Genomic DNA, 16,123 nt, shown 5'->3' on the forward strand with positions numbered 1-16,123 from the left:
AAAATTCAATTTTACTTGATTTTGTATAAAGTTCCTCCATAAGGAACTTTTTACAGCACGTTCAGCAATTTGGTTAGATCTGGCGAAGTCAATTAATGACCCCTCTATTGACCAATGCGTCTTTAAACACTCAATTGCCTTGCATTTTATCTTGATGAGTGAGAAAAGGACATCTCATTGTAGTGTTGCGAATGGAACCAAGCATTTACCTATTCATAGCAAATGTTTGGTTCCATTTGTAAAGTTGCATGCTGGAGCAAGGATACTGCGCCTCTCTGGTATCAGAAAAAATACTATAACAGCATATATGGCACATGAGTTCCATCTTGCTAGATGTAAATTTGGGAGTTTTTTCCAACTGATTTGAGGCCAATTTAAAGTTGTTTTATAATGACAATATGCCTGACATAGTTCATACAAGATCTTGAAATCATCTCGCCGTTCAGGCTAACATCTGATGCTAGGAGGTGGAAATCAGTCTGAAGAGAGATATAGTTTTCTGTTAACTTGTCAATGAAGGAGTAGTTAAGTTCTTGTTTGCTTGTTGGCCCTTGAATAAGAAAATTCTTGACATGTTTCAGAAGGAAGTCAAGTACATGGTGCTGACAGCCAATATATTGTGGTTTCTGAAAGCCCTTGCTCAAGACATTATCCTGTATGAGCTTTACAATCCGTGCAAACTACCAGTATTTACTGTGGATGTGTCACAGATTATCATGCAAACATTTTCCCAATCATTGTATTCATAAATTAGCTGATCTAGTTCCTTATGCATGGCAGACCCGCCCTCACATTTAAGAATACCAAGTTTGATTTCAATTATCATATTTTTCAACAGAACTACTTGGTATTGTTCCCCTTCCAATCTTTTACCATCAATCTGGAAACAATAGAGATTTTTGCTTTGAAATTTTTAAACAATTTTGGTCTTTATTTTTGTCCTTCAGAAATTACTCACTTCTAGACACCCGCTTGACAGGGTCATAAACTGGCACATTATGACCCTGTTCAGCAATTGCAAGAGTATCATGTGTTTTATGTGTAGAAATGTTATTTTTCAGTACTAGTAAACTAATTGTTTTAGTGCTTGTTCTTTGGTATTTTGGTTTGCATTTAGGAGAAGATGATGTAGAAAAAGAGGTTGGCGACTCAGGTGAAGAAGCAGAGGTTTCAGAATCCAAAGATTCTGTTTGTGAAGGCTGTGATTGGACAGAGGCTTGAAATTGAGCTTTTGATAGTCAGACTCGTTTTCTTTGTTAGATTGATTCCAAAAGGGCTTGTTTGACCATCAAATAACCAATCTTTCCTCCACTCTTAACTTACCTCTGGTAGAGCTCTTTATTCTCCGTGCTTTTCCATTCTCCATTAATGTTGGTGACATCAAATAACTGAGAAAGTGTTCCAGTGGTTTTATCAGATGGTTTTTTTTGTTTTTGTCATATAAATTAATTAAACTATTGAGTAACTTTCTGATGAGTGCGCTGGATAATAGTGGAAAGTCTAGAATTTCCCTCCAGAGAAATTCTATATTTGTTATCGAAATATTGATTCGAACAAGTTGCAGTTTCTCGCTATTGAACAGAAAAGTGAAGTTTCCAAGAATTTGACAATTTGTTGACATCCATGTGAGATTCTTCATCCATATGCACCTATTTGGCTTTACACTGTAGCTGAAATTTCTATTAGAGATTTTATTTTGGTTTTAAGGTGGTTCACTTTTCTTCCTCTCTGCAAGACTTGTAATTTTGCACTGAAAACAAGGTTTTATCCAAAAGATTCAAAAATATTTCCTAATGCTTCAAAATACTCCACATTTTACATATATTATATATAATCAGCACCTGAAATAGAAAATAAATAAAATGTAACAATAATAATATAATTATATAGAGAGAACTTGCCCCAAGCTGGAGTGAGTTCATATAGTATAGTTGGAATCAAAACAAATTAAATAAAATTAACTATCTGTAAATGCCTTGTTCATAAACAAATGTAAACAGCTGACTGGAACCTGCCTAAAAGTTGAAGAACTACACTAACTAGAAGAAAAATAGAATGTCATATAAAATTCATTGTAAAAATTTGAATTCATTGAAAAATTTGAGTTCATTGAAAGCATTGAAAAAAATTTGAAATTTGAAAAAAAATTGAAAAAATTGAAACTCCTTGTCAAACTGCACGATAAGTAAACAAAATTAAACAAAAAGGTGGGGTAACTTTTTTCAATTTTAAATATTGATGTTGCTTTTGTCATTTTCATAAAACTATTCTTTGAATGTGAGGGGTTTCAGTTTTGTTACAAAAAATGAATGATAACAGTTATTACCCTAATATATATATAACCAACACTTATGATAACCATAGTAATTCTATAGTCATTAGATCACCAAAAATTCTTTTTTTACCATCCTGTTTATTTTAATTTACTGAGAGTTTTTTATTACACCAGTCTTAGCACAAAATTTAAAATATATGTATGTAGAAATCATTACTTAATTTTATTTAGAGTGAAATTTTTGTGTTTAAATTTATTTAAGAAATGCTCCAGCTAATTATAAAGTGCAAGAAATACAGTAGCGCTCAAAAGTATTTTTATTATAGTTTTTGCTTAAAAAAAAATATTGATGGTAGCAAGAGATCATTTTATTATTTATTTATGAAATGTACATTAGTGACATACTACTGCAGTATAAAATATTTATTGGACTTGGTATTAATATACTTTAATTAATTATTTTTCAATTTTGTGCAGGTCAAAAATATATATTTTTTCGATTATATTTAAAAAAAAAGGGTCACAAAATGATGAAAACTATCAAAACCCATGAAATTTAGAATTTGTATGTTTAATTTTAATTTTAATTTCAATTGATAAATTAATTAATTAATGAATTAATTAATTTATATAAATTTATTTTTATCTTTTGAGGTAACTACAGTGGAGAGGCATTAAGTTGACAAACTTAATTAGTTTGTCTATAGGGATACTTTTTGTGTAAAGCTGCAAACAAACTTTTTTTGTTAGTAAAATTTCCTTTTCTAACTTGACAATTAAGCTCTTCCCATAAATTTTCAATGAGATTTAGGTAAGGACTTAGGGTAGGTTAGTACACGGACTTTTTTAGATGTGAATCAATTATTGGCAGCCTTTAAAGTATGTTTAGGGTCATTATCCTGTTGGAAACACCATTCTTGATACATTTTTGCTTTAATATGTGGTAGCATATAGTTTTTCATCAAATCAGTACAGTATTTAGCATCCATGATTCCCTCAATTTGAACTAATAACCCTACACAATCAAGAGGGGAAAAAACCCCACACCATGACACTTCTTCCATGTTTTACAGTTGGTACAGTGAATTAGGGTCTTTTTTTTCATTTTTTGGACGTCTAGCATACTTAATACCATCAGATGAAACAAACTATATTTACTTTCATCACTCAACAAGACTTTACACCAATCTTGTTAACTTCTGTGTAAATGCTCTTTGGCAAATTTTGCTAGAGCCATCCAGTTCTTTTTTGAAATCAATGGTTTTCAACTAGGACGTCTTTGAAATAAATTTTTGTCACGTAAATTTCTTTTTACAGTAGACTCCAATATTTTTACTTCAAAATATTTTCTGTATTCAAAAGTGATCTCCAGTTCAGTAAGGAGACCATCACTTTTTGACATTTGACAAATTTTGCGATCAGATATTTTAGAATTTTTTCTAAAATGGCCAGATTTGGGTTTTCTAAAGTTGCATGCTTTTATCTTGATATATGCACATACAAGCTGTTTGAATACTCCAAATTGACAAGCAGCTTTCGCTTCTGTAATTCTATGATAATTACATGCATTTACTAGTGAATTAGGATAATATTCACTAAGCTCCTTGTGTTTTCCCATTTTTGAATGTGGTTTTAATAATTTTCAATAAAGTTTGCTTAAAAAATTCTGCGAACTAAAGTTTTCTAAAAACGTTACAAACTAAATGCAATTATTTATTAAAACAAAAAAAACTTCTACCAATTAAAACTATACTTATATGGGTGTAAATTCCACAAACAAAGAATGCTCTAAATATTTTCCATTAAGAAGTTGTTGCACGAAAAATAATAGCCAAAATGCTTGACCGCTATAGTAAAAACTTCAAAACAAATTATGTGACTTAATGAGACCTATTTGGCCAAACAATTTAATTTGATTTTTTAAAAAATCAAATTTTTGCAAACTAATTTTCTCTTGTTTTTTTTTTCTTTTTACTTTTTTTCTGTCATTTTTCTTAGAAATTTGGTGAGTTTGTAAACAATAAAAGTTAAACAAAAAAAATTTTTTTGTCAAAGTAAAACAAAAAATATTTTATTTGTTAAATAGGTTGGAAGTTATGAAGAGTTACAAATGAATGGCCATGCTTTTTCAGAATTTATTAAGACATACTACCATAATGTATATAATGAAGAGGCTGTCGAGGGTAATCAATTAAAAAATAACAACATCTGTGAGTGTTTAAAGGAAGTTGGTAAATATTTATACTCAAAAATTTAATAGCTAATAATTTAAAAAGTTTTGGGTTTCTTTTTAGAATTTTTTTCAAAAGTTCATATTAGTTTTTTAAATATTTCATTTATAGATCAACAAGTTATTTCTACACAAGCAAGTATTGAACGATCATTAAACTTAAAAAATTTTGCAAATTCTTTTGCATCTAGCAGACGTGTATCACTATTTGAAATTATGAAAAATAATAGATCAATTGATGTATGTTATGAATTAGAAAAAAATGAAATTTACAAAAAAGAGGCTTCTAAAGTTCTAAAGCGTCAGGAAAAATTAGAGTCATTAAACAATGAAAAACGAACCAAAGATTTATTTCCTATAGAGGTTTTTAAAACTGGAAAGGTAGTGATATAAAACTTTTATGAATTTTTTAAATAAAAATTATAAATTTCTACTAACAATATAATACTTCCTCACTTCTTTGTAACTTTAATATTATTAAAAGGTGTCAGGGGTGTGTAAAGAAAATTTTTTGGGCAAGTCCAAAAAGAATTTTACCCCCTTGCCCTCCTTTTTTTTTTTAGTTTTAACCAGATTGAGAGATTTTTATAAAAAATTTTTAATAACTCTTAAGATTAATTATAATATCCCTAAAATGGTCACCAAACCTGAAAGTATGATTAATTCAAATTAAAAATGCTATGTTTTGAAAATACTCAGCGCTGTAATGTATAATATATACAAGATGTAATTTTTTAAATACAAGATTTCTGTTGACAAAATTCAAGACCATAATATTACCATAATAGATAATGATATTACCATAATAGGTAAAAATTAAATAGTAAATCCAAAGCATAACTGAAGGTATTGATTAACAATATTTCTAAGTGAAATGATAAAATCTTTTAATGCTTGAATAAGATTCAAACTATAAAAAATATCATTATTAATTGCTTGCACAATTGAGTAATTAAAAAATTTATATTAAAAGCAGGTCTTGTTATACACAGTATAACAATAAAATGATGTTTTTCTAATTTTTTATTTGAAAGAAATAATTTTTTTCTCCTACAGAACAACTTTTTCTTTGAAATGCTATAAATCATGTAAATTAAACAACATTTTGAACTAATCAACTGCCATATTTTATGTTTAATAAAAAAGGCAGCGCTACACCACTACCGCAGTTAAACAATAAAACTTGATAAAAATTTTACTTGGGTGTATGTAAAAAGGGAAGTCCAAAATTTGTACTAACTGAAAAAATCATTTTGATTTTTTATAAACTAATGAAAGAAATTGTTTTAAAACAAAGTTCTATATAACGAAATAACATAGGCATATCAAATCAAGTTTCTAGTTAAGTTATACAACTCAAAGATTAGTTTAACCTCCATCAAAATATTGTAATTTTTTTTTAATAATTGTAAAATTATGAAGCTAAAATACTATTATGTTCTCCCGTTTTTAATTTATTTTCAACCATTTCAGATAATTAACGATGCATAATTTGTTTAGTTTTTGTTTGGTTTTAATAGTTATATATAATAAAAAAAAAAAAATTTTTAAACAATATAATCAAGTTGAAAAACTTTTAATTTTTTTGGGGACATCTAACAAAGTAGCAGACATCCCCAAGACACCAGTGGAGTACCATACCCCTTGGTGTGGTACTCCACTGCTAGCACTCTAAATGTGAATACATTAAATTTCTGCTCAGTTACAACTTTTATACAAATTAAATATGGTAGACTTTTGCACTTAGTTAAATACTTATAGTAGACTCTTTCACTCATACAAATTAAATGTGGTAGGCTTTTAATTTTTGATGAAATAACATATATAAGAGTCGTAACGATAAAGCTAAAATAAAGGAAAAGAAGCTAAAATAATAGCTATAATTTGATTTGTGTCATAAAGTTGATTTGATTGTCGTAACATATTGCTTACAGGATTTAACTTCTTCTTTTAACTACTCAAGGTCAAGTCAGGTTTAGGATCATCAACTCTTGTAGAGTTTTTCTTTTTTTAGGCAAATGTTAGGAAAAATAAACGTTGACTTAAAAATTCTCTACGTTGAATAAAGGCTAAAAATGATGTCTGGATAAAAATACTCATCTTAGGCAGATGTTAACTGCATCAAGCTACTGTTTTGTAGAAGGCCTCTCAGGCAAAGACTTTAGGGGTAAGCAGAATAATTCTTTTGAACATCCTTGAACCCTTTCTTCATCTATAAGGCTGGCATAGATGTAAACCTGTAAAATTGTTTCCTGCCTAGGATAATGAATGCTGGATCTTCATGGCTCTACTTATAGATTTTTGTTTGTACCTTCTTGATAGTGACTATGCAACTCTTCTTATTATCTTCTAATGATGGTACAGCCTGTCTACCAAACAGTCTGGCTGGCAAAAAGGTTTCCTGAACTCTGTGGTAGCTCTTAGAGCTACTACAGAGTTAGGGAAAATGAATGGTTACAACTTTCGATTAATTAGCAAGACTGAGACAACTATGTAGCTTATTACTTGAAATGTTGTGCTCTATCTATGAACAATTCAAGTTCTCTTTAAACTAAAAACATGTTCTCTTTAAACTTAAAACATGCCTAAAGTAATCCAAAATATTAAACATAAAAAACATCCATTACCACCTAATTGTTTAAATATATCTTTTACAAATATTCGTGGTCTTCAAAGTAATCTTCTATCCTTTGAATTTACCTTGATTTGCAAAGACTTCAATAGTCATTTGCATATATATATATATATATATATATATATATATATATATATATATATATATATATATATATATATATATATATATATATATATATATATACATATATGTATAAGTTTTATATATACATATACATTTACATTATATATATATATATATATATATATTTTTTTTTTTTTGTTAATTCACCTCCCCAAGGCCGAGAAGGCCACTACAGACGAGGAGGCTACTTAATTGTGGTTATAACCTTCTCTCAACTCTATAACTCCGAAACACGAACCATGACGAAAAAGGCCGCTGCGCGGAGAAACAAGTTGAGTCATAAAATTTAATATATATATATATATAGTTATAAAATTTAATATATATATATATATATAAGTCATAAAATTTAATATATATATATATATATATATATATATATATATATATATATATATATATATATATATATATATATATATATATATATATATATATATTTATTTATATATATATATATATATATATATTTATGTATATATATATATATATTTATATATACAGTATGTAGCAAAAAATTGTCACATTGTTTGAGCAAAGCAACTTTTTTTTTTTAATAGAAAAGCTGTGAAGAAAAATTAAGTTTTAGTTTATTAATTTACAAATATTACTTTTTGTTTTATTTAATTGAGCAAATTGAATTTTTTTTTAATTTTTTGTGTGAAAAGAAAAATATAGTGATATAGAATAAATCTGAAAAATCCGATCTTGAAATAGTGTATGAAACTGAGTTTAGATAATCTCATATATAAAATCTCTGTCTCATAATTTCATATATAAAATCTAATTTTGCAATGATTTACAAGTATATAAGGCTAAAAGTGGTTGAAAGAAAATTTTTACACTAAGAGACCAAAGAATAATCGCTTTCTAATTGCTTCTGAAGAGTCCAAAACTGCAAAGGATGTTACAAATTTAATATATGATAGCTATGCTGGGGCGGATTGAGCATTTTTTGGTCTTTGCGATATCTAACTTCCAGAAATGGAGCTAACTCCAAACATTTATGTGTTTATAATTATGTCAAATAATGAGAGTTTGCGAAAAATTGCAATAATTGGAGGCTGGGAACAAAAAAGCCCTAAACTTTTTGCCCCCACCCCCCACCCCCACCCCACCCCCCTCCCCCGCTCTTGCCTTAAGCGTGAGAGCAAAAGTTGATGAAATATTCTCTTTGTATTATTCTCAACTAATTTATATTCATCGATAAATTTTAAGTTTATTAGTATTATCTTTCAGCGTTCAAAAGTTATATAAAAGGGGGGGTTTAAACTTTGTATGGTCATTAAATTTAAAATTTATTGATGAATATAAGTCTAGCTGAAAATAATACAAATAATATTTCATCAACTTTTTGCTCTCACATTTGGGGCAGAGGGGCAATAATTTTGGGGCTTTCTTGTTTCCAGGCTTCAATCATTGCAATTTTTTGCAAAACATCCTTATTTGATATAAATATAAACATATATATTTTTGGAGTTTTCTCCATGTCTGGAAGTTAGATATCTCAAAGACCAAAAAATGCTGGATCTGCTCCTGCTGCTATGGGACTCATGCTTAAGTTTGGACAGTCAATCAAGAGCTCCAAAAAATTGGTTTTTGATCCAGAAAGAAAATTAAAGAGCCATTGTTGGTTTCTTGTCACTGCCAAGCTTGTTTAAAATACGCTAAACTTTAAGCAAATAAGACTTTTGATGACTTTTATGACTGAATTTGAACATCTGAAAGTAAAATTAATATGTTTGGATCAGATGTTAATATATGCTGGGAAAAAACCTAATTTATCATTAAATGCTCGAGACTATATACCAACCATTAAACATGGCAGAGGAAAACTCTTAATTTGGGGATGTTTTCGTGCTTGTGAAGTTGGTAAATTAGTGAAAATTAATGGTATAATAAATAATGGCTATATAAACATCTTTAAGGTCAGATATTTCAAGTCACTTCGTAAATGGGGCAGAACTGTACGCTAGCAATGTTCATTTAAGACAACAATTCCAACCATAAAACTGATAAGACCATTAAAATATTTCACATGAAGAAATTAAAAGGTGTTAACTGCCTAGCACAAAGCCCTGATCTTAACCCATTTAAGTATTTGAGCAATATTTAAACAACAGATCTACAACTTTCCCACTCTACCAAAGCATAAAGATGAACTTTGGGCTTGTTTTCAAGAGGTTTGGTTTTCAATTATACCCAAGGAATGTCGAAAGTTGGTTGCCAGTGTTCCTGAAAGAATTCAGGCTGTAATTACATGTAAAGGAGGATTCACTCGATAATAATTTACTACAATATGTTGTTCGTTTTCATTGGCAACAAAATTGTCACCATTAGCTTTTTACATAAAAATTATTATCCTCAAAATATAATAAAAAGCAATATTTTCAGTTATCTAAGTGTTAATTCTAAAACTAAAGTTTAATTTTTTCTTCCAGCTTCTCTATTAAAAAATATATGTTTCTTTGTTCAAAAATGGTGAAAATTTTGTCACATAATATATATATATATATATATATATATATATATATATATATATATATATATATATATATATATATATATATATATATATATACATATATATATATATATATATATATATATATATATATATATATATATATATATATATATATATATATATATATTTATATATATATATATATATATATATATATATATATATATATATATATATATATATGTATGTATATATATTAGGGTGTCCCAAAAATATATCATAAATCGAATTTTAATTTGCGGAATACTACATATAGCATAATTTTATCCATAAAGAAAAACAAAAAAAAATTAAGTTTTTAGCTCAAGCGGAAGGTTATTTAGGTGAATTCACTTTTATATAATCATTTATAATAAATAAATTTTGATTTAAAATTGATTTTTATCCGAGTCAACTTTTATTTGTGTTTCAACAAAAGCATGGCCAACAATAAAAATAAATGATGCGTGTTTTATAAACAATAAAAACTAATGATGCGTAAGTTTAACTCAAGCCAATATATAATTAAAGTTGAGATCAAGTTAAAAAGTTGTTTTCAACCAAGAAATTCGTCTAAAACACAGGTTTGAACTTGTATATAAAACTTATTTACCAGTTTCACTATTTTTTCATTATTTTTTGTATATATTATAGAATATACTATAATCTATAGTTGTATACTACAAATGTGTCTAATGAGGATTTTTTAAATAAAATAAATTTTAGAAAATGTCTCTAAACATTATCATGTTAATTCACTGAGAACAGATATTGATGATGCATCAAAAGCTACAAGGAAGAGAAGACAATTTTATTTGCTAGGGTTTCCTTTTTTTTGTTGGAAGTCTAATTTGTTTTAAGTCTATTAAATAAGTCTATTAAATAAGTCTAAATAAGTCTATTAGGGGCAAAACAGAGTTTTGCCCCTAAAAGACCGGTTCTCTGGTTAATGTGCTGACATCACATTTATGAAAGACACGTGGCTCATGTGATGAAAGAAATATTTGGTCCTACAAGTAGTCCCAGCAAAAAACTTTATGTAATTCTCCAAAAACTATGGCCGCAGATTTACGAAGATGTAAACAAACTTGAGAGAATTGTAAAGTTTGACTGGTCTCAAGATGCTTTCAGGCCCGGCTCATTACTGTTCAAACTTGCCTTGGATACTAAAGAGTTTTGTATTACAGCTCTTCATAAGAATACTTTTCAGAGAGGTGATTACAAGTATCTTTGTGAGCTTATGGCATTTTTTCTAGGAGCTGAGTTATCGAACTTTTCATTTAAACAGCCTGGAGCTCATCATAAAGCAAGGTTTATGGCTGACTGTATATATTTACTGGTTATTCAGATGACTCAAAAGTACCACCCTGCTGATTCCGAAACAGTTGAAAAAATACAATAAATCATCTGAAAGTCGCAACCAAATACATAGTATTTTTCCATGGACTCTTCTTTCTAAAAAGCCCTAATGCTTCTCAAGCACTTTCAAATGATTTAATGGCGTTCGATATTGCTTTTCAGTTACAAACAGTAGACGAGTTTAAAGAATTTGCAGCAATAGGAAAGGTTCTTTACCAAAGTCTTAAGCGTCACACTTGGTATCTGTCTCCGCAACAAGTCATTTTTGCTCTTGCTGATAAGGATCTGAAAACCAAAGTTAAGACCAACATGTTAAACAAACTGCTTTTGTTATATTATTTTTTGATGTTTGAAAAAAGTGACTTTTTGATGTTGAAAAGGTCAAACTTTTATATCTCATAGTTTTCGAACGTTAAAAGATTTTTGTGTCAATTTTAAATTTTATCGACGAATATAGATTTAGTTGAGAATAGTAAAAAAATTACGTATCACCTTGTTGCTCTTATGTTTAGGGCAGTTGTAGCTAAAACTTTAGGGCTTTTTGTTCCCAGGATCCAATCATTGTAATTTTTTGCAAAGCATCCTTATTTAACATAAGTATAAACATATATGTTTGGAGTTTGTTCTATGCCTGAAAATTAAATTCAAACGTTAAAAAATGCTGTATCTGCGCATGAGCCTGCATTCTAAAAATTATTTGCTGTTCATTTTGTTGCATTGAAAACAAATTTCTCCTTAAAATTGATGATTTATTTTGTAAAAAAATTTACTTAAAAAGTTTACGACAAGCACATTTGTTTGTTTAACACGCAGCAATTTTTTTGTTTGCTTAGGTAACAATTGTAATCGGAATAATATGAACTAAGTTATTATTAAGTCAAGTTTTACTTAATAAATTAAAAGTGAATTCACCTAAATAACCTTCTGCTTGAGCTAAAAACTTAATTTTTTTATGTTTTTCTTTATGGATAAAATTATGCTAAATGTAGTATTCCACACATTAAAATTCGATTTATGATATATTTTTGGGACACCCTAATGTATATATATGTATATATATATATATATATATATATATATATATATATATATGTGTGTGTGTGTGTGTGTGTGTGTGTGTGTGTGTGTGTGTGTGTGTGTGTGTGTGTGTGTGTGTGTGTGTGTGTGTGTGTGTGTGTGTGTGTGTGTGTGTGTGTATGCATGTATATATATGTAAATTTTAGTTCATTGTTATTTCGTAATTAGCTCATTAATAGTTCGTTTTAGTTTATGGCTTGACTGGTCAATCAAGAAGTATTTCTGTTGTCACAGCCTATCTAATGAAAATTGAACACCTTAGCTTAAAAGATTTGCTCAGTGTGTAAAATCTGATGCTTTTTAGTTTTATTTCTAGCTTTAATTTAAACTGTTTTTAAATAAATGTTCATTGGTAGATAGGTACCTTGAGGTTATTAATCTACTATTTCTTCACCTGTTATTATGAGGTTTAAAATTGTTTTTTACTTAAATACCACTTTTGTTTTAAAAAAATCTACAGATATAGAAACTTAATGTGACCAATCAGGCATGTAAAAGCTTGATAAAAATTTGATAGTCATCAAAATGTTTTGTTCTATTAATCAAAAATGTTTTGTTCTGATATTAATAAATCAAAAATGTTTTGTTCCAAACTCATCAAAAATGTGAAACTAAAATGAGAAATTAAAAATAGAATTTAAATAGGTTTGGATCTTTTGGGTTTTACTTTAGTAAGCTAATATGATCATTAGGGTTTGAATTCAGTAAGTTACTATGATTTTTAGTGTTTTACTTTAATAAGTTACTATAATCATTTAGGTTTTAATTTAGATAGTTACTCTGACCTTTAAGGTTTTACTTTAGTATGTTATTATGATCATTAAGGCTTTAATTTAGTAAGTTATTTTAGTAAGTTACTATGATCTTTAGGGATTTATTTTACTAAGTTACTATGATCATTTAGGTTTTAATACATGATCATTTAGGTTTTAATTAAGTAAGTTAGAAATCTTTAATTAGTTGTTTTTTTTCATTTTTAAAAATTTAATAAGTTACTTATCTTAAGGATTTTAGTTTAGTAAATTATTAAGATCTTTAAGGTTTTAGTTTAGTAAGTTTCGGGATTCGATTTCTAAGCAAAGGCTGGAAGGAGTTTGCTTCCTGGTATCAGTACTATTCAAAATTGGTCATGTCTATAGTAATATATACATATTTATTTATTTTTTGTGTCTTTTATATAGTTGGAGGTGCATTAGGTACTGTTTTAGCACACCTGTACTTTAATTAAGGCAGAACACGAATAAACATACTTTAATTGTATGTTTATTCATGTTCTGTCTAAACCATCTGGTGTTGACTCATCCATAAGTTTTTATCTGTATGTTTGTGTTCTGTCTGATTCTCTGGCACGGTGTTGACTGACTTGTAAGTTGCTATTTTATGTTTGTGTTCTGTCTTTTTATGTTTATATGTATGCTTGTATTCTGTCTATACACCCCTAACACGGTGTTTACTTACTTTTAAGTTACTTATGCATGTATGCGTTCTATTTAAATGTTTAAATATTCTGTTTAAATGTTTAAATCTGTGTTTATAAAGTGTGAGCTCATTAACTAACTAGACACTCTAACTATAAAATCTAGGCTTACTCTTATCTTCAGTATTTTGTTAGATGTAATGTTTTTGCTAATGCATTTCCAAAATATCATGTCCAATGATTTAAGATACTATTTTCAGAAAGTAGCTTCTTTTAATTACTCCAGGTCAGGTTCAGGATCATCACAATCACCCTGCTACTGGTATTATGTAATCCAGTACCACCTGCCCCATTCCCTGCTGCCTTGTAGAGTGTGCTTTTTTAGACAAAGCTAGGAGAAACAAACCCCGACTTAAAACTCCCCTGCCTTGGAGCTCTTGGTTGAGGAAAGGTAGCGATGGTGTCTTTATAAAAATACTTATCTTGAGCAGATGTTTACTGCATTCAGCTACTGTCTTGTAGGAGGCCTTTTAGACAAAGACTTTAGGGGTAAGTAGAATAATACTGCAAACCAGCCTCGAACCTTTTCTTTATCTGTTAGGCTGGTGGAGATTAAATTTTTTCCTTCCTAGGATGATGAATGCTGGATCTTCTTGACTTTTCTTATAGGTTTTTGATTGCAACTCCTTGATTGTAGCTATGCAACTCTTCCTGTTATCTCCTAATGAGAATACAGCTCTAAAACTCAGTTTAATGGTTCTGAGGCTGGCTAGTAGTAAGGCTTCCCAAACTCGGCGGTAGCTCTCAGAGAAGCTGATTCCATCAACAGCTGCAAAATATCCGAGTATTAACAGTGCCATGATGAGCTTGGATGGTTTCCCTGTTAATGCTTTTGGTGCACATTTTCGAGGCCACATATGGAGCCTTATGTTACGACTTAAAGTTAGTTGTCAGGACTGAGAAAATTGAACAGCTCATTGCTTAGAAGGCTGTGCTGAATGAGTCAAGTTTTCTTTAAACTTAAAACATTCCAAAAGTAACCCAAAATCTTAAACATAAAAAACCATTTCCACCACTTAACTGTTTTAATATATATTTTACTAATACTCATAGTCTGCAAAGCAACCTTCCATAAGTTAAATATTACCTCTTGCAAAATTCACCAGGCTTGCTTGGTCTCAGTGAGTCTAATTTAAATTCTGCCATTTCTTCTTCTGATCTCAGTATTCTTGGATACCATTCTTTGATTTGCAAAGACTTCAATGGTCACATGCTTGGCTTGGGGGTATACATGCGTATCAATTTACCTATTTGTTGTGAAATCAGGTTTGAATCCTTTGACTATTCTTTTATGTGCTTCCGCTAAGCGCTTCTTCACTCTATTGCTATTCTCTTTCTTCTTTATTGTTCTTCTTCCCAAAACTGTACTATTTTAGATGTAATTTCTGATCAAATTGACCATGCCCTCTCTCTTTTCCGTCTTTGAATATTGTTGTTATTGGTGACTTTAATGCTCTTCACACTAAATGACTTGGCTCTAACGCCACTTACTCTGCTGGCACTAAAGCCTATAACTTTTTCATTTCTCAATCTCTTACCCAGATTGTTAACTTTGTGAGTCATTTTCTTCACAACCCTAATCATTTACCTTCACTCCTTGATTTATGTTTGGTCTCTGATCCTAGCTTGTGTTCAGCTCTTCCTTTTTCTCCTTTAGATAGTTCTGACCATGCAATGATCTCTTTAAATCTTTCATCTTTTGCTTCCTCTTTATACTCACCCTATCATCGCACTACTTACTACTACATTAAAGCTTTTTTTTGTGATTTTTTTCATGGCTGTCCTTTGGGCAGATGTCTTTTCTCTTTTTGTTGAAAAATGCACTTCCTACATAACCTCTTGGATGTAGGAAGGGATGAAAGCTTTTATTCCTTCTTGTCAGTTCTAAACGAAGCTTCATTCTACTCCATGGTTTTCACCCTCTTGTGCAGCTGCTGTATCTAATTGTACTCATTTTTTTCATCTTTTTTAAAAGACCAACTCTCTTGAGAACAATTGGATACTTTTTTATTGCAAGAAATCTATGTAAAAAGGTGCTATCAGATGCTAAGATTCATTATTTTTTTTTTTTTTTTTTTTTTTTTTTAAAAATATTCGCTTCCAACAAGGCTGCAAGCAGCCACTAATTAAAGTTGAAAGTTACTGAAAGAGAAAAGATGAAGATTGTAGAGCAAGATAACGATTGACGGACGACTTAAAAGATTGCAAATTATATGAATCAGGAAAGCAAGATGAAGGAAGCGAATTCCAAAGAGCTGATGTTCGAGGAAAAAAACTAGACGAATAAGCGTTTTTGGAGCACTTAGGAACAGTCACAGAAAAAGGATGACACTTAATTGAATGACGAGTAACACGAGAATGAATTTTAGTAGATGGCACAAGAGACGCTAGCTCTTTAGAGCAGCGCCCGTTATAGTATTTGTAGAAAAGAGAAAGAG

The 16,123-nt window shown here is 29.3% G+C and overlaps 1 protein-coding gene across 2 annotated transcripts in view; it reads left to right on the forward strand.

Moving 5' to 3' along the window:
• The window catches only part of LOC100203006 (multidrug resistance-associated protein 1), a 111,912-nt gene that overhangs the window by 51,761 nt on the left and 44,028 nt on the right, over positions 1-16,123 (forward strand). The window contains exons 10-11 of one of the 2 annotated variants that reach the window (XM_065787787.1): positions 4,362-4,506; positions 4,618-4,886. In XM_065787787.1, coding sequence (XP_065643859.1) covers positions 4,362-4,506; positions 4,618-4,886 — 414 coding nt within the window. The remainder of the gene's footprint in view (positions 1-4,361; positions 4,507-4,617; positions 4,887-16,123) is intronic. The other variant, XM_065787788.1, reaches the window with a different exon arrangement.

Source organism: Hydra vulgaris, chromosome 01, assembly GCF_038396675.1.
Source record: "Hydra vulgaris chromosome 01, alternate assembly HydraT2T_AEP".
Taxonomy (NCBI): domain Eukaryota; kingdom Metazoa; phylum Cnidaria; class Hydrozoa; order Anthoathecata; family Hydridae; genus Hydra; species Hydra vulgaris.